At 37.0% G+C, this 19069-nt stretch overlaps 1 protein-coding gene across 1 annotated transcript; it reads left to right on the top strand.

The window, feature by feature from the left end:
- Nucleotides 1-4199: 4199 nt before the first annotated feature.
- LOC126824525 (uncharacterized) lies at nucleotides 4200-18782 on the top strand. The gene is made up of 4 exons (XM_050553767.2): nucleotides 4200-4360; nucleotides 13428-13741; nucleotides 14861-15014; nucleotides 15816-18782. The coding sequence occupies exons 2-4, from the start codon at nucleotides 13466-13468 to the stop codon at nucleotides 16919-16921; spliced, it is 1536 nt and encodes a 511-aa protein (XP_050409724.1). The 5' UTR covers nucleotides 4200-4360; nucleotides 13428-13465; the 3' UTR covers nucleotides 16922-18782.
- Nucleotides 18783-19069: the final 287 nt, after the last annotated feature.

Below are 19069 nucleotides of genomic sequence, written 5' to 3'. Positions count from 1 at the left end.
CTAGAACACTCAGATCTGAATGTTCTAGTGCAATTCATAACGATGTTAAGATCTGAATGCCGTAGTGTGATTCTGAAAGACGAAAAGATCTCAATGTTCTAGTATAATTCTGAACAAGATCTGTATAATGGCATTATGTAGGCTGGACCACCGGAGCGATTTCCTTGTGATCAATCTTTGTGACCTGCTACTGAAAATAAAATTTAATTTTGCAGTAGCCGCCAATATTGCTTTGTTTGACGTAACCTCACCACGGTTTTTATACGCCTACATTTTCATGTGGACGTATATTGTCGTCGCCCCTGTCCGTCCGACCGTCCGTCCACAATTGTTTGTGAACACCTTTTTAGCTTGTGAACACTGAGAGGTCACAATTCTTATCCGATTTTGTTGAAACTTGAAATGTATGCTTATAACCCATAGATCTCGGTTCCTTTCGATATTCGTGCATATCGGAACGTAACTTCCTGAATTATGACCCCTGATTGTACTAAAAATTGCGTTCTTTGGCTTGTGGACCCTATAGAGGTCATAATTTTTATCCGATTAACACAGCCGTATTATTTTATCACCGTTACGCCCTAACGACGGCTGAGTTCGAATTTCGTGAAAATCGGCCCAAAACTGACAAACAAAATGGCCGCTCTTCGTTCTCAAATAGCGTAAAAATATGGTATATCAAGGTAGTGGACCCTATAGAGGTCACAATTTTTATCCGATTTTGTTGAAACTGAAAATGTAAGTTTATAACCCACAGATCTCGGTTCCTTTCGATATTCGCGCATATCGGAACATAACTTCCAGAATTATGGCCCCTGATTGTACGAAAAATCGCGTTTTTAGCTTGTGGACCCTATAGAGGTCATAATTGTTATCCGATTTTTAAAAAAAACGTATTATTATATCACCGTTACACCCTAAGGATGGTTGAGTTCGGATTCCGTGAAAATCGACCCAAAACTGACAGACAAAATGGCCGCCCTTTGTTCTCAAATAGCGTAAAAATATGGTATATCAAGGTTGTGGACCCTATAGAGGTCACAATTTTTATCCGATTTTGTTGAAACTTGAAATGTAAGTTTATAACCCAAAGATCTTGGTTCCTGTCGATATTCGCGCATATCGGACTGTAACTTCCTGAATTATGGTAGCTGAGTGTACGAAAAATCACATTTTTAGCTTGTGGACCCTATAGAGGTCATAATTTTTTTTATCCGATTTAAAAAAACATTTTATCATATCACTGTTTCATGAAAATCTGCCCAAAACTGACAGAAGAAATGGCCGCCCTTCGTTCTCAAATAGCGTAAAAATATGATATATCAAGGTTGTGGACCCTATAGAGGTCACAATTTTAATCCTATTTTGATGAAACTTGAAATGTAAGTTTATAACCCAAAGATCTCTTTTCCTTTCGATATTCGCGCATGTCGGAACGTAACTTCCTGAATTATGGCCCCTGATTGTACGAAAAATCGCGTTTTTAGCTTGTGGACCCTATAGAGGTCATAATTTTTATCCGATTTAAAAAAACGTATTATTGTATCACCGTTACACCCTAAGGATGACCGAGTTCGAATTTCGTGAAAATCGGCCCAAAACTGACAGACAAAATGGCCACCCTTCGTTCTCAAATAGCGTAAAAATATGGTATATCAAGGTTGTGGACCCTATAGAGGTCATAATTTTTTATCTGATTTTGTTGAAACCTGAAATGTAAGTTTATAACCCAAAGATCTCGGTTCCTTTCGATACTTGTGCATACCGAATTGTAATTTTCTGAATTATGGCCCTTGATTGTAGGAAAAATCACTTTCTTTATAGCTTGTTCTCTATCCATCTCTCGAAAATGTGGGCGTATCCTGTCTGGCAGCCGCTGTTTTTTTTTTATAAACAATATTTATTCAGAAACTGGGGGGATTGGGGAACAGGCAAAGCCTATATAAACCCTCTCCCGGTTACAAATAAATTACATAATATTACAATATACTGAAAAACAAAGAAGAAAAAAGGAATAGACAAAAAGGAAATTATATATACATATATATACATAAATAAATAAAAAAATCTGTCCAGATAAAAATTCTCCACTTTACTTCATTCTGACATACATTAATTCATATAAGCTAGCTGTCTGCCTTCTATGGGCGTCTTCAGATATTAATAATGTATACAAAATATTACAAATACGATACATATATACATTCTTAGAATAATAGATTTCCATGACAATGGATTATAAATAATATTAGATAACGTACAACAAAATGTTTAAAAGTATATAATACATAACATGACATAAATCTACATAGTCTTCCTGGTATAGTTTGACCATATTACGCCAAATAACAAATATAATTTTCATAAGTTTACGTTTAGTGTCAACGAAAATATGAATTGTGACACAAACAATCTCATATATGTCTTGACTTGCAATGTTTGTCTAAATTTCTACGCATCTACGGGATAGAGTACGCAACCATCGACGGGATTGTAATATTGAAAATGGGCCCTTATTTGTAAATAGACATATCTTTAAATGTGCACAACACCTACAAGTAAAATTCCAAATTTTCCTTTTTTATAAAATGAAAGTCGATGACACAACGAAAAGGAAATTAATGGAAACCAATTTTATTTAAAAATACGTTCCTCGACTTAATAGTCAATAAGTAACAATTGGCCATTAGCTTCATTAATTTTATTAAATCTATCCCATGATTATCTTCCACTCATTGTTCCTAAATTGATCCCATATACTACAGATTAACACACGTGTGTACATGTTTTCTATTAGTTAATGATATACTATGTAACCATAGACAATGGTAACTATAGCCAATTAAAACCACGGTGTTAATATGTAAATATGTATAAATATACTATACTGTCCATCTTTATACAATGACATTATTTATGAATAGTGCCAAGACGGATGAAAAGTACTGGAAAATGTTAAAATGTTATTAAACCAGTGTTGAAATCAGTTTGTCTCGGCATACCTTTTATCTTTTCATCGTTTACAGTGAAACAAAGTAGTGCAGCTTTACGGTTGTGCTAATAATTTTGGATATATATATATATACAAAAAGTTCTGGAAACAGCTCTCAGGTGATATATAAATAGTTCTGGAAACAGCTCTCAGGTGATATATAAATAAATAAGATGTTTGAAAAGAAAACAAACTACATATTTCAAGCTAATTAAATCTTTCGGTTTTTTCAATAATAATATTGCACCTGGTTAAATATTGACATGTTTTCGTCGTATTTTAGTGTGTCCGATCCACGGATTTGTCGTGGTTAATAGTTTTTGTCGTGGTTAATTTCGAGGGCTGGATTGCACATAGGGGAAATTCGGTTACGTTTGTCTGTTTTTTGTTCTTTATTCTCTTAGCAAATATACTATAATATAATATCTTCTTTTAGAAACGGAAAGAAACTATTTGTTGGTCTATTTTTGTTTCAGATTACATATTTGCTTAGAAGGTGTGTTTAGATCATATCTTGCATGTTACGTCACTAAACATTACAGATGTATATCACCTCTGTATCTTGATGTTTTGGGGTTCCGTGAAAATTTCCAGAATTTTACTTCATATAACACGATATCACGCTTACACTTTTATAACCAAAATATAAGAGAATTAACGTATGTATATTTATAAGCGTGTGTCAGTATCATTAACAGTCCAACGAAACATCCGAAGTCGATCCAACAGTAAACGAATCTTTACTGTCACCTGCACCTAATGATGTTCTGCTAGGCAATTGTCGCACTGTAGGTGGCGGTGGGAATACGTTAACAATACAAAACAATACAATACAAATCAAATCAAAAAGTGGTCGATGATCATAATGATAGCTAAATATCCCCATACAATCTTGCCAGTTTCGCAAGACTACATATAGCATGTTCACAAAGCATGGATTTCAGATTTCAAAGGACGGATTTTTTTATCCAGAGGTACGTTGAAATATGCTCTTTATGTCCGTCTCCATTAGCCACAATGGTGTAGTAGATCGTTAAACACCACTGTATTTCATCACTCTCAAATGTTAATCGTCACCACAACTAAAGATATATAAATAAACGCAAGATAAGCATAGATATATCTATAGACTCGACCTACTTGTCACTACACATTTAATTCATCCCTATATATACATATATTATATAGATTCACCCGGATGTAAAGCATGACTAGACATCGTCGTTCAATTCAAGGATTTATTTACACAAACACATTCTCGAGTTTAACATCACCAATAGAAGACGTCTTCGTGAAATGTAACAATTAGACTACGGAAAAGCCGAACATAACAAGAAATTTACACTTCATGGGTTGACTGTTTCAAAGGTAGGTTCTAAATTTCTGTAATATTTACATAGCATATTAAAATATACTAAGACGTACTGAACATAAGAAATTTAGACTTCATGGGTTGACTATTTCAAAGGTGGGTAAAAGATTTATGTTAACAATAATATTTAGATAGCATATTAAAATACACTAAGACGTATCTACATGTGTAGTTAAGGTTTAAACTGAACAGAACAGGAAATTTAGACTTCATGGGTTGGTTGTTTCAATGGAAGGTACTAGATTTCTGTTCACATAATATTTAGATACCATATTATATTAAAATACACTACGACGTGTCTGTGTACAAGACGTCTTTGCACGCGGTTACAAGTAGGCTAGGACCCGCTACAGGGCTTGAGCAACTTGACGAAAGGGATGGGTCGTGTCGGGTGGTGGGGGTGGGGTGGGGAGGGAATCTGTCCGCCCGGGCTCGAGATCTGTTAAAAGAAACGTATAAACATAGACTATCGTCTCTAGCGTCATTGTTTATCTGGGGTAACTGGAGGTTACTTTGCTAAACACAGAAACTGAGATTTAAAGGAACTAAATTGCTAATATTTGAGACCTAGAAATTGAACAAAATGGGTCGCAACGCATATAATAATGTAATCTGATTGTATATAAACTGATTTACATTCAATTGTTTCCGTTACGACTCTAATTTCAAATCAGTCAGCGAAATACGACATGAGTCTCAACCGAATAGCAATTTCTAGCGTCTGGTTATTCCAGTCTATTGCCCATGCTCTCCAGATAAGATTTGACGTCACCGTTTGACAGGAGTTGTGGAATATGTCTAGCGCCTCGTTCTTTCTGGTCACTTGTTACAAATGACGCTGAAACGCACTATGGTACACGATTCGTGTACCAATGGTAAAATGTTTATTTTGTCTTCAAAATTGGATAGCAGAAGCCTACTTTTTCCTGGTAAGATCACAAGATCAATGTTGATTTGAATTGACAAATAATTCGTATTTTCAACGTGTAAGCTACTTTAACACGACATACCGAATACCACACTGATCAGCAGTGAATATTCGCTAGGCCGCTACAATCGCTGATAAGGATGACATCGATGCGACTTAATGAGTCCCAAATATTAACTTTTTTTCCCCGTCAAATTAAATTCTAAAACATTTTTTCATGTATTAGAAAAATAAATAAAGACGTTTGAATTGTTTGTAGGTAAAAATCATTTCCTGTTTAGTGTATTAAAATAAGTAAAATTCACTTTTCAGCCCGAATCAGTAACGTCGTATATGTAAACAATGCACGCGCTATATATTGAGCCAATGATTGACGCCGCGTGATGTGACGTCACGTGTTGAAATAGGCATCTGTTACAGAGATATTAGAAGACTTTCGTAATCCTCTATGAAACAGGGGGGTGGGGGTGGGGGTGGCCGAATGGTTAGCACGTGCGTGCTGTATCATAAAGCCTGTCATTGAGTCAACTGGCGTGGTTTCGAATCCCCGGTTGTACGTGACAATGAGTAGGGTCGCCTGTCCAACCTCGTGGGTTTTCTCCGGGTCCTCCGGTTTCCTCCCACTACTAAAGACCCCTACGCGCAAGCGAAATATAGAAATAAAAAAAATAAATAAAAAAAACCGTATGTTAGTCCCGAAATGACCTAGTTTGTGTCGAGTGGACGTTAAACCCCATCTCTCTCTCTCTCTCTCTCTCTCTCTCTCTCTGAAACAGATTGACCGAATACTTGTACTACGTTTTAGTTTTACTGGTGTAATATAATAATCAGATGTTCATGATTTTGGCAGGAAATTTTAAACAAGCAAACAATTGGAAAAACAAAAACCGTGACTATTAGACGCCAAAAATATCAAAAATATATATATATATTTTTTTAGACGCCAAAAATATCAAAAATATATATTTTTTTTTCATGAACCAATTTTTTTCAATATCCAAATTCATTTAATACTGGGTTCAAACGGAAGCGGGGTCTGATACCCTGACAGTGATGAGAGTTTCAAGCGGAACGAGGACTGGTCGGGGTCCCGTGGCGCGAAGACCCTGACAGGGGACTAATAGTATTTAATTCTTTTAATTCACCAATTTCTTAAAAAAAATCCAGTTCTAATTCTACCAACACCACCAGTGTATTTGTTTATCAATTTATACGAACAATTAAAAAAAAATATATTACTCGACATACCTACGGGCCACTCTATGCTCTGGGACCCTGGACAAGTGTCCAAACCGCCCCCCCCCCCCCATAGCTCATGGCCCCTGAGCTAGATACAAACTGAACATATCGAGAAATCAACACTTCATGGATTGACCGTTTTAAGGATAGGTACTAGATTTCTATTCAATTACTATTTAGACAACATATTACTAATATCCTTGAATGACATTTAAAAGTAGAGATATATTATTCAATCTGATTAAAATCCTATTTCGTTTCGTTTTTTGTAGTTCAAAATTTCGTTTTACTTGTCTTTACTACACTGGAAGAGTTGTTATATTACCGGCGTTTTGGTTGAGGTGAGGGATTAGCCAATGAAACGGTGACTTCTTGGCGTGCCATGCACGGAACTGTAGGTAAACCACTAGAAACGTCAACGTCTGAGTCATAGGGTCAAAAGCCGCCCGTACGCCCCCTGACACGACCTTCCAGTCATATCTTTATGTTGTGTAGGCCATCGAAAGTATAAAAAAAACGAAACGAAATATCGATCTGTATTTTAATCAGATTGTATAATATTCATAATAACACAACTTTATGGATATACTACTTCTTAGTTTATTACATGCAACGTTTCAATACTCTTACAGGTATCTTTATCAAACAATAATCAATAACAAATAACAACCATACATCCGTAAGGAAAGTGATCGTTGATCGTCGTAATTAATTTCATATTTTGAATTGTTTCCCCCATGGACGTGGGGGTGGATCGCGGCGGAGAAGCGTGATTGGCGGACACCCACCCACGCACAGACGTCTTTGATTTTTTTTTTAATATAGAATAACATATTACTAAATTATAGATTATAAGTATCTCTATATATAAAACATCTTTTCGCGGTGTACAAAGTAAAATAGGGACAAACTGATCATAACAAGAAGAATAGTCTAGGGTTACTGTACTGCATTATAGATAGCATATTATATAATACACTAATTAAGTAAGTTAGTAAGTGTATTGCATAAAAGCGCTCACGGGGAGCAGCATACAATTATAAAATGAAAGAAAAAAAATCACATTAGAACAAACATACATAAACATAAATAAACGCTGCACTGTTCACTACTGATTCAAAGGCGATGCGTAAAGAGGCCTAAATCGAAAATACCTAATGCAATAGAATCCGATCTTATAATGTAATTTATAAAGTACGCTCACAACAAAAAGAAAGAAAATAAACATGACTAGAATATATACCAATAGAATATATTAGAATATTCAAATATATTTATTGATATATAAATACATGTATACATAAATTAAGACGTATGTAACAGGGCTAAGGAGATGCTCAGCATAACATTTAACATAAATTTAGATCTATGGGGTAACTGTTCTAAATTTCTGTTCACTTAAGATTTAGATAACATATTAATACACTACTGCGTATCTGTATTTAGAAGACGTCTTGTCACGGTGTGTGTGTGTTGGGGGGGGGGGGGGGGGCAAAAGACAAATAGGTGATATGCAACTATTAAGCCAGAAACAAGCCGATCATAACAAGAATTTAGACGTCATGGACTATTTGATATGTGGGAACAGTATAGTTCTGCCTATTTACTATTTACGTACTATGTAAATGTTTACTGCTTTATCACATCGAAATAAACACATGGATTGTGTAAGTACTTGAATATGACCTAAAGGCATTCATAGATATAAGTTATAAAGTAGCCTATCAAGTTGTGAATGACAGTATATCAAGTGCTATTAATAAATCATAGTAAAGCTATCCATAAATAGACCCATGACTAAATATAAGTAATTGTAGAACTAAAGATCAAAGCCAACTGTTAACAGTATGGTTATATAGTATTTAGTAGCAAGGTAAGTTGTATAATTGAGTATAAGTAATTGTAGAGCAGTATAGTGATATTATAGTATTGCATGGTAGCAAGGTAAGTTGTATAATTGAGTATAAGTAATTGTAGAGCAGTATGGTGATATTATAGTATTTAGTAGCAAGGTAAGTTGTATAATTGAGTATAAGTAATTGTAGAGCAGTATGGTGATATTATAGTATTTGGTAGCAAGGTAAGCTGTATAATTGAGTATAAGTAATTGTAGAACAGTATAAGTTGTTTTGAGCATGTTCAAATCAAACGCCAAGGTTCTACGATCTGACCTGGAAAGCTGTAAGAACGCGATTTTTTTCAAGTTTGTAATTTTTGGGGACATTTTCTCGCGTTGTGTCCACGTTTGCCGTTAACCTTGTGCATTTTCTGGTCGCTATCACACTCGCGCTACGACTGAAATCAATCGTGGTTTTAAGCGGTGAGTAATCGTGGTGATTCTATCAGGATTTATCATATATTGAGGTCAGTCGTAGCAGTCGTGGTGATCGTATTGAAACGTATCCGAACGTATCTGCACGTACCAGATCGTGGACAATCCTATCGTAACGCATCGCACGACAGTACAGTGGGAACCTCGCATAACGGTTTAAGCCCCGGTACGTACTGTCCATTATTTATCTGCCGATAAAGTCGCTTACTGTAAACAAACTTTATTTTGGTTACCAACTAATTTAAGAATTAGAGTTTTCAAACACTTTATTTAATAAATATGAAGGTATGTGAGATTAAAAAAAAATTGTAGATTACCGTTATAGTATATGTATGGTTTAACTTCATGGGCGTGGTTCTTCAAGAAATTCAGTATAGCCCCATTCAGCATTTATTTGTTTAGTGCAAATAAACACCTTTACTTTAATAGGCCTACAATATAAACCTCAAGTAGTAATTGCCAATACGATTTACAAGGTCTACGATCTGTGGTCCCCACAGTAGTACGTTCAATTTTGTGCAGGAAATGTGGTCGCGCTTTTATTGGGTAGAACATCAACTGTCCTAAATCTTTCAGTCTCTAGTAGTTTTATATTTTGTTAAATAATTGAACCTATTCTGATCTCTGTTTTTAAATATCTCATCCGATCTGATTATTACGAAATGTCTGACTCTCTTAAGCCATTTTGATCGTCAGCTGCTACCAAAAAGACGTGTGTGGGTTTAGAGTGGGGGTTTAAAAGAAATTGGCGCTGAATGCAGTGCCGGATTAAGGCTAGTAACCTAACAAGCTAACAGAAATAGCAGGGGTGGATCCAGGAATTTTTGCAGGAGGGGATTTGCCAGTATCCCCCCCTCCCGCAGGGTCTCTATCGTCATTTTGGCGTATGTACATACACATTGAGCTTTTTAAACAGAGAAATTCAACACCTCGTTTGACGTCAATATTTATTATACAATGACATTGTGATTCAATTTCATGGATGCATATCATTAATTGTGATATCACATAATGTCTATATCATTATCTCGTGCTTTGAGTGCCCATCCTGTCCCACATCTGACGATAATGCATAAAGCACACGGCTGAGAAACTTTTCTCATAAAAAGTGTTGAGCATGGTTGGGGGGGGGGGGGGGTCGACCCCCCCCCCTTCTGGATCCGCCCCTGAATAGGCGCCATAAAAAATAAAAATGGGTCAGGCGACTCTATTTCTTGCCGCGCACAAGCTGGGAAACGAAACCATACAACTTGACCCAATGACAGATCCAATTATCTAAAGCGCACTGTTTCCTTCCACTGCTAAATATACCTAAGCGCAAGCAAATTATTGAAATAAAATTGAACCATATATTGTGTTAGTCCCGAAATGACATAGTTTACGTCGAATGGACGTTATCCCCCCCCCCTCCCCTTTGATAATATGTGTGAATTTATGTATGTATGCCTGTGTGTGTTATATGATAGTTTTGTAATGGTTGATAGGCGGAATACAATTAAGATACATTTCTTATAATCTTGAATATGCATAAAACAGTATTTGAACAATTACTAAAGACGCGCACCTGTTAAAGGCTCAATACCACTCTTGTTGTAACTGAATAATATGTCCCAATCTTTATTCTGGTCAACAAATTGTACTATTTTAGAATATTTCAATTAATTGATGATACAAATTTCATCTTAACACACCTTATTTAAAAAATTTGAAAAATCCAACATAATGGTTTGAAACGTCTAACGTAAACCTTTTCAAATGAAACTTCGAACCCTCTGGACAAGTAAAATAGGATGTAATGGATAATTTACACAACAGGTAGGACACTTAAACATCTAGTACTTAGATAGAGATATTGTTTAGTTTCTGGAGCTTTCAAGCCAGCAAGAGTGTTATTGTCCCTTTAAACAAGAGTTAGATTGTGTAATTGTAGAGAACACATAAAGGATTGAATCTAATAGGGTTTGTGTATCAGCATATGACCTACATAAATAAACATACGTAGTATAAATCTGCTTTGTAAATGTGTTTCTCAATCATTGTATTGGGTTTTTACACACATTTATTCGTATAGCCATTGATTGCTGTTTTGATAAAAAAAAAAAAAACAACAACTAAAAACCCATCTACTAGGAAGTACAGTACATCAGTACACAGGACACCAGTACACAATACACACAGCTACAGGCGTATTATGGATGATATATTCCTATCGTTGCTGGTAGTAGCCAGTCAAATGTCGTATGAGAGAGAGAGAGAGAGAGAGAGAGAGAGAGAGAGACGGGGGTGGGGGGCTTCAAAGATGGATAATCTTAACCCAACTTTGAATTGCGATTATCAACTCTCGTTAGATGTTGCGGGAGTTATCGAGGTTTATTTGTTTTCGCTAAGCCGTCGAACTTCTTTCCTTTTGCTTAGATATATCCTAGGAATAATTAGAAACTTAATTTTTGAAGTGGACCAGTTATTGTTTGCATGAAAATTCTCACGAAGAGCATTTAGGTCCCAACATTCTTCTAGAATATCTGCTTGATCAGCCAGACTACAAATATATATAATTGACAATCTGATTAAAACACAGATCCTATTTCGTTTCGTTTTTTATAGTTCAAAATTTCGTTTTATTTGTGAGGGATTAGCCATGAAACCATCTGTTATGGCGACTTCTTGCCGTGCGATGCACGGAACTGTGGGTAAACCACTAGAAAAGTCAACGCTGATTGATCAATCAGTGTCTGGCGTCATAGGGTCAATAAAGCCGTCCGTACGACCTCTGACACAACCTTTAACTACAACCAGTCAGATCTTCATATAGTGTAGGCCATCGAAAGTATAAAAAAGGAAACGAAATATAGATCTGTATTTTAATCAGATTGGTTCTTAATATGTTTAAAAATTAAAATGTTGAGAATAGAAACAGAATATCATGACGTTGTTGTAGCCCAAAATGGAAATTTCTTGAATTCTGATTGGTCGAAAAGTGGCGTCGAATGAGTATAACAGTCCTCTAAATTTCCTGGGCAACTCACTGCGAATGAATATTTTCTGGGTGCTAGACTCTGTTTGCAGTGGCCAAAAATTCTACACCTCAAAACTTTATTCTTGGAAATCTTCATGAATTTTTTCTTGTATGTCATCAACAATGAAATTCAACCATTGGCTTATTGAAACACTCACCTGAAACACATAAAAAACAAAGTGAGTGTATTTGAAGCATAATAAGTAAATTTAATTTCAAGGCTGGTCTGACAATAACGGTTGCTATGGAATGGTCATTCTATCATAATCAGACTGGTCAAAATCGAAGATTTTCAACAAGTGAATAAAAATACTACAATTTATTGAACTCCGTATGGATCGTAATATATTTTTAAAAATATACAAGTCGGGCTGATACTGATATGAATAGGACAGAGGCTAATTTTCATACATAGGCCATTTTTTTTTTCTGAAGAAAAACAATCACATTCACAGCGTCGAAATGACAACGTAAACAAGCATAGCAACCACATGCGTACGCTACACAGCATCTATCTACACGGTCACACGAGTGTATGGACATTTATCAAACACGATATGCAATTTGTTTCGAACCTAGTCACTGCTGGAGTTCAAAATCATTTAACGCGATCTCGGCCTCTAATGATTTAAGCGGTATCAAATAGACAATAACAGTCCTCTAAATTCTAAACAGTCGGTGTTTATCTCCTAATTATTATTGTTTAATGGAGAATATAAAGTCCTGCAGATGATGTCCCAATGGAATTGAAAGCACTAGCCGAATAATACATCGTTTCCTTCCTCAACTTTGGACGAGAATGTTCATCGGGATTTGTACGACGTGGTTTCAACTTGTCAGAGGGCGTGGTAAGCGACAACGTATATTCCTTCGGATTGAACGAAAAACTGAGTTCCCGTGTACACTTTGGCGTGCATGTAAAATACCCTTTGGCAGTTGGAATTCGATATAAGAGTAGGCCGTAGCGTCGCGGCCCTGGAAAGATGTCCCTCATATCTCACTGTATGATGTATTCCCGTCTTCATTAGTTCATTAGCCCAGTCGGACCAAAGTAGTAGAACGTTAAACTCCATACATCCTTTAAACTTTCTCAACCCGGAACTCATAATTATGAACGGTAATTGTCATATCCTGTGAGGAAGGTCCACCACTTGACATTCATATGTATGTTATTTTATTATAGTCCAAATAAAGGATTACACACCTTAAGCTTTCTTGTCGATTGAAAATTATGTTTCACCACCGAAGAGAGGTAGTCGAGCCGACAGGGGACTAGAATGTTTAGGGGTTAAATCCCAATGTGCACCGAGAAGATCCTTCCTGTTTTGGGTTTCAATCTCGATCTTCACATTACATCCGTATGAATATCTCATTTTTAATTCGAACTTTGACCTCGGTATGACGTCCCATTCGAGCGACTAGACGCCGGAAACAACGCTGAAATATCAAAAGGAAATTTCTCAGTCAACATAGGATTGAAACCGGGTCCCACCGATTAGTGAGCCATGTATACGCTTGTTATTCTCTTTCTCTTATCTTCTTTTACAGTTGAACAGAGAGGAATGTAAATCGTATAGCCAGGCAGGATGTCCAGGATGCAGAGAGACTCGGTGACCAAGATGGAGAGGGAACTCTCCTGTCCAATTTGTTTTGAGTTTTACGAAAATCCCCTACAGCTATCATGTTTACACTCGTTCTGTCGAGACTGTATTAAAGATATAATTGGAACAAATCCACCACTGAATGTTTTCGAATGTCCCCAGTGTCGGCGAAGGATTGAGCTTGATGACAAAGGTTTGGATGGCTTACAGAAGAACTTTCAGCTTGCTAGTATTGTTGATGCATACAAAACCCATTTGCAGGTAATTCATGACGCCAGGATTTTCCAGTATAGGGGAGGTGTTGAGGTTTGGGGGGGGGGGGGGGGCGGGGGGCAGTAAGTTTTCAAATTTGATTTATCTACTGTATAAAGAACACAATGACCAGAAATTATTGCATCTTGGCATCCTAGCTTCGTCCAGAAAGTGGAAATATTAGCTTCTTTCAAGCTTGGATATAGGTATAGTTATGAATAAAAAGTAAATTCAATATCAATAATGTGATGCATTGATTCTTTTTGAGAAATGAAAATCTGTCTACATTTGACCACATATCACCATCTGAGGCCAAGTCCTTTAGATTACTTGCATCAGTTTTTGCTACATTGATAATATGCAAATTATATACTCTTCAAAAAAAGTAGGAAATGCAAATACCTATGCAGGTTGTGATATGATAAATAGTCATGCTTTGAGAGTATGTTCACAGATGAAGAACGTATTGCCCAAACGGAACCACTGAGCTGAATGTGCGACACGCAATAACGCCATACACGTGGGAGCGGTTCATTGTCAAATTTGACACTTCAAGGAAGGGTTGATGGAAACTGTTGCATACTGGTTTATCCTATCCATGTTTGCTTTCCTATCGGTTCTTGCATAAGATTTACTGTTTAGCGTATCTTTGCTTTAGTGCGTTACGTTTAATTTGATCGGGAGACGTGTTCGTCGACGTCAATGTCAACCGACAACACTACAAGAATTGGCCCTGGGGCAGCAAGAGGAGTTGGTCAGATAGCTCCAAATCGTGATTGGACGGTTGATTAGGAGTATCCCACGACGAATTGCTGAATTTCTGAGGATTGGTGGAGCAATAATAATTACTCATATTAAGACAAAAATCAAAAACGCCCATTTTCACTTTTGACATTGTATCTCTTTGCGAGTGAAATGGGGCCGTAAGATAAGCCACCCATATGAACTGTTTATGTTCTTGTGTAGGCAATTGGCCTGTTATTAACATACACTGGTTACTTCTAATAAAAACAGCAGTGCATTTCCGCAGTTTTGTATTGTTTCTGAATATCCCCTACTTTTTTTTGAAGAGTATATATACCAACGGCTGTGTTCCTCATCCATGAGATATTTTGTTTATACTTTCAGCACAACTCTCCGGAAGCACCTACCGAGAACCCAGTCTACACCATTGATCAACTAATAGACTTTCTGATAGAAGATTGCGAGGAGTCTGATTTGCCATCCATTGTCCAGACTGTTGAAACTATTGTTGCATCTGATTTCCCCAATATACCAATAGGTAAGTAGTGCAATGCGCTCTGCACCAGTCACAAGGGGAACCAAGCTGGAAAATCTCAAGGGACTTTCTCGGTCAACATCGGGATCGAACCCGAAAACCACCGGTTAGTTAGCCAGCGCCTTAATCATAGAGTCACCGTTGCCACTGTTATACGACAGTGGATGTTTAAAACGAAATCGAAATCTAATTTTAAATTGGTTAAATAGAAAAGTAACTCAATGATAAAAAATGACTACAATGTTATCAATTTGCTGATTTAAACGTTAATTTTTCTTTAATTAACTGAAATGTCCTACTGTTCTGCTCCGAACTGGGCTAATGAAGACGGGCATACGCCATACAGTGTGTTATGAGGGAAGTTTTGTCCGGACAGCGGCACTACGGCCTACTCTTATATCGAATTCCAACTGTCAAAGGATCGTTTACGTGCACGTCAATGTGTACATGGGACCTGGGTTTTTCGTCCCATCCGAACGACTAAACAGCTGTCCCTTGCCAGCCCTCCATCCTGCATCACTGACAAGAGGGAACCACGCCGGAAAATCTGGATGAACTTTCTCGGCCAATGCAGGGATAGAACACCCGACCTCCCGGCTAGCGAGCCAGCGTCTTATCCACTTAGCCACTGTGATCCCTCTTTAATTAACACTTTTCTTGAACTAATCAACATGATCTATTTACTAAGACGTAAAATCATATTTAATTAATTGACATATAACTATATATTACTCAAATGTAAAATGGAGAAATCTAAAACTGATACTTTCTCTTTCTCTTCATTTGTTTTTTTTTCTATTTTAGCGTGGGTGCTCAGAGAATTATTGAAGAAACTTGTACAAAGCAACGATGAAATCCGATCTGTTACTCCTCCGGAAGTGTTTCCAAGATCGCGCCGTTTGAGTCGAACAAAAGCTGTGGATATAGCATCGGATAGCTCAACAGATAGTTCTGTAGACAACACTGATTCAACTCAACATGGATCCCTAGAAGAGAGCCATCCACAGAATGTAGCAAGCCCACAAAGCAACATAGCCCCAGAAGCAACAAATATCGGTAATACACAAAGTACAAATAATGCAGAAAGAACTGCAGAAAGCCAAGAAGCCGGTCCTTGTGGATTTCGTGATCTACCCGACACTGCTGGTTCTGAAACTACAGAGCTTTCTCCCTTCCGCCGCTCAGTGAAGAATGTGTTCAGCGGCGTCAACTTTACTCCCGTGACATGCCGATTGTACCATATTATCCGGCAATTGGAAGAGCTACAAATAAATAAAGATGTGACTAACGATCAAGAAAACACGGTACCAAAAGAAATTTTGGAAGTACAGTCTTCACATAACATAGAACCATCACAGACACCGAAAATCAACTCAAAACTACCCACTGGCTTCATCGACGACTTGGTTCAAGCTCAACAAAACAGAGTCAAGCTCCAAGAGCCGTCAGCCAATTCCTCCGCCAGCCCGCTTAAATTATCAGATGGAGAGCTTCGACAAGAAGTGAACGAGACACAACAGAGATCTCGAATACTGACCTCCGAGTTTATTGCGAAGATGCGAAAACAGCGACAACAGCGACAGAATCACCAGGAGAACTCTTCAGATTCTAAACTACCTAAACCTATAAATCAAAATGGGGATGATACTGCCAATGTCCATTTGTGTGATAAAGAACCAACAGATGACAAAATCGACGACGAAAAGAATCCAAGGAGGGGCATTTCAGTAAAAGAACGACTGTCTCTGTTTGAACCCGGCAAGACTGTAGATAGCTCTTTGACGGCTATCAAGGACAAGCAGGTGCCTCGTGGACCACCCACGTCAGTCCGCCCAAAATACTCTTCAGTAGATATCAAAAAGCCACTGAAAGAAAAACCTCAACTACCACCTAAGCCAAAACCTGTTTAAAGTCATATTTCGTGAGCTTTTACCTTAGAATTTTATATTCTTAAGATGCATAGTGAGATGTAACATTAGAATTTAGTATTCAATCTTATGAAACGAAGGCCTAAATTTTTAGTATTCTAATTAAAATTAATGGACGTGGACAATAATATTGATTAAAATTAATGGACGTGGACAATAATATTGATTGATTGTGCCTAGTGAGATGTAACATTAAAATTGTGTTTTGTTCTTGAGAAACGAAGGCCCATTTTTTAGTGTTCTATTAAAACCTAATGGATGTGGAAACTGCCAATATACAAACTATTTAATTATTAATATGAAAAGTCAATCACTCATAAACCTCATCCTATCATTTATAAGCAGGAGCGTCGATCCATTACAATTAGTGCCTGTTTGTGTGTGTGTGGGGGGGGGGGGGCGTTACTCATCTTGTACATTGAATAAACCAAAACGAACCCTGTTTAATTATAAGTATAACAGTGCTGAACTTCGGTATTCATATCTTGGTTTGGTGGCAGAAGAGGGATTTCTTACTGTGCTATGTGTGCCTTAATTCAAGAATCATTCTTGATTTATCCTAATTTGACTATGAACTGGTTATAGTTGTTCTTGTTGCGTTCGATGAGATAAATATCAATGGCATTTGTGAGTAAAGCTGTCGTGTTGCAATGACAGGTTACTGAACAGACTATAGTTCTTCGGTTCTCGTGAGGTTGAAAGAGATAAAGGCATTCGAAGAGATAACTAAAATCTCATTTGTGGGTAAAGCTGTCGTGTTGCAGATTACCCAACCATTAAACTATAGTTCTTACGGTCTCTTGCGTCGAGGGGGGTTGGATGGCTGAATGGTTAGCGCGCGCGCTGTATCATAAAGTCTGTCATTGAGTCGACTGACGTGGTTTCGAATCCCCGGTTGTACGTGGCAAGGAGTAGGGTCGCCTGTCCAACCTCGTGGGTTTTCTCCGGGTCCTCCGGTTTCCTCCCACTGCTAAATACCCCTACGCGCAAGCGAAATATTGAAATAAAATTAAACCATATGTTAGTCCCGAAATGACCTAGTTTGTGTCGAGTGGACGTTAAACCCCATTTCTCTCTCTCTCTCTTGCGTCGATGTAGAGGACACGGACATTCAAAGAGATAACTAAAATCTCATTTCTGAGTAAAGTTGTCGTGTTGCAATGACATGTTACTGAACAATAGACCATAGTTCTTCTGTTCTTGTGTGGATGACAAAGGCATTCGAAGAGATAACTAAACTCTCATTTGTGGGTAAACCTGTTGTGTTGTAATGGCAGGTTACTAGACTCAATACTCGAATGATCAAGGCTTTAATCCTGGGGAGAAAGATCTTCCTGTTTAGAATTATATAATAATTTTACAAACAAATTGAATTTATATCGGGGAAGAACAGTGATTACCAACTTTTGTCTGGGTCATGTCCCCTTCAACACCTACAAACGTTTTATGTCCACCTTTGGCAATCCAACCAATCATACTTTTAAAAATTATAATATAAAAAATAAAATATAAATTCTACAAATAAAAAAAAGAACTCAACATAGTAATATTACAGTTCGCGTGGTGATTGAGCTTGATGCAAGGCGACATTTATTTTTTTTTTCAAACACCAATTCATTCAGATGTAATTATTTTGTGACAGCGCCCTTTTTTCAAACTGCTCATTTTATATATAAATTGCGCCCTGTGAGATGTGCACACCAATTTGGGAATCAATGCCTTATACAATGTCCAAATTATTTAGAGACATATTTTTGATAATGATTTTGTATTGAATATTTTGATACGTTTTTATTTTGTATTGATTAATAAGAGATTAATAAAAAATTAATATGAAATGAAACAGAGTTTAAGTCCGACTTTTCCTTCGCCAAAATTGTAAATTTATGGTAGTTCAAAAGAAAAATAAATACAACTCGCTGCAGTCCAAATCAATCTGATTCAAATACAGACCGATCTGGTGTAGTAATGACAAGTAAAGCGAAATTTGGAACTATAAAAAAAACGAAACGAAATAACTAGCTAGGATCCGTGTTTTGAATCAGCGTTCTGTGACGAAAAATTTAAACATGGCTTGACAATTATAAGCAAATATTTGAGAGAAAAACGGTGGACCACATGTGGCGTGTT

Source organism: Patella vulgata, chromosome 1 (genome assembly GCF_932274485.2).
Source record: "Patella vulgata chromosome 1, xgPatVulg1.2, whole genome shotgun sequence".
Classification (NCBI taxonomy): domain Eukaryota; kingdom Metazoa; phylum Mollusca; class Gastropoda; family Patellidae; genus Patella; species Patella vulgata.
Note: the sequence above shows the minus strand (reverse complement) of the source record. Positions and strands in the feature narration are given on the sequence as shown.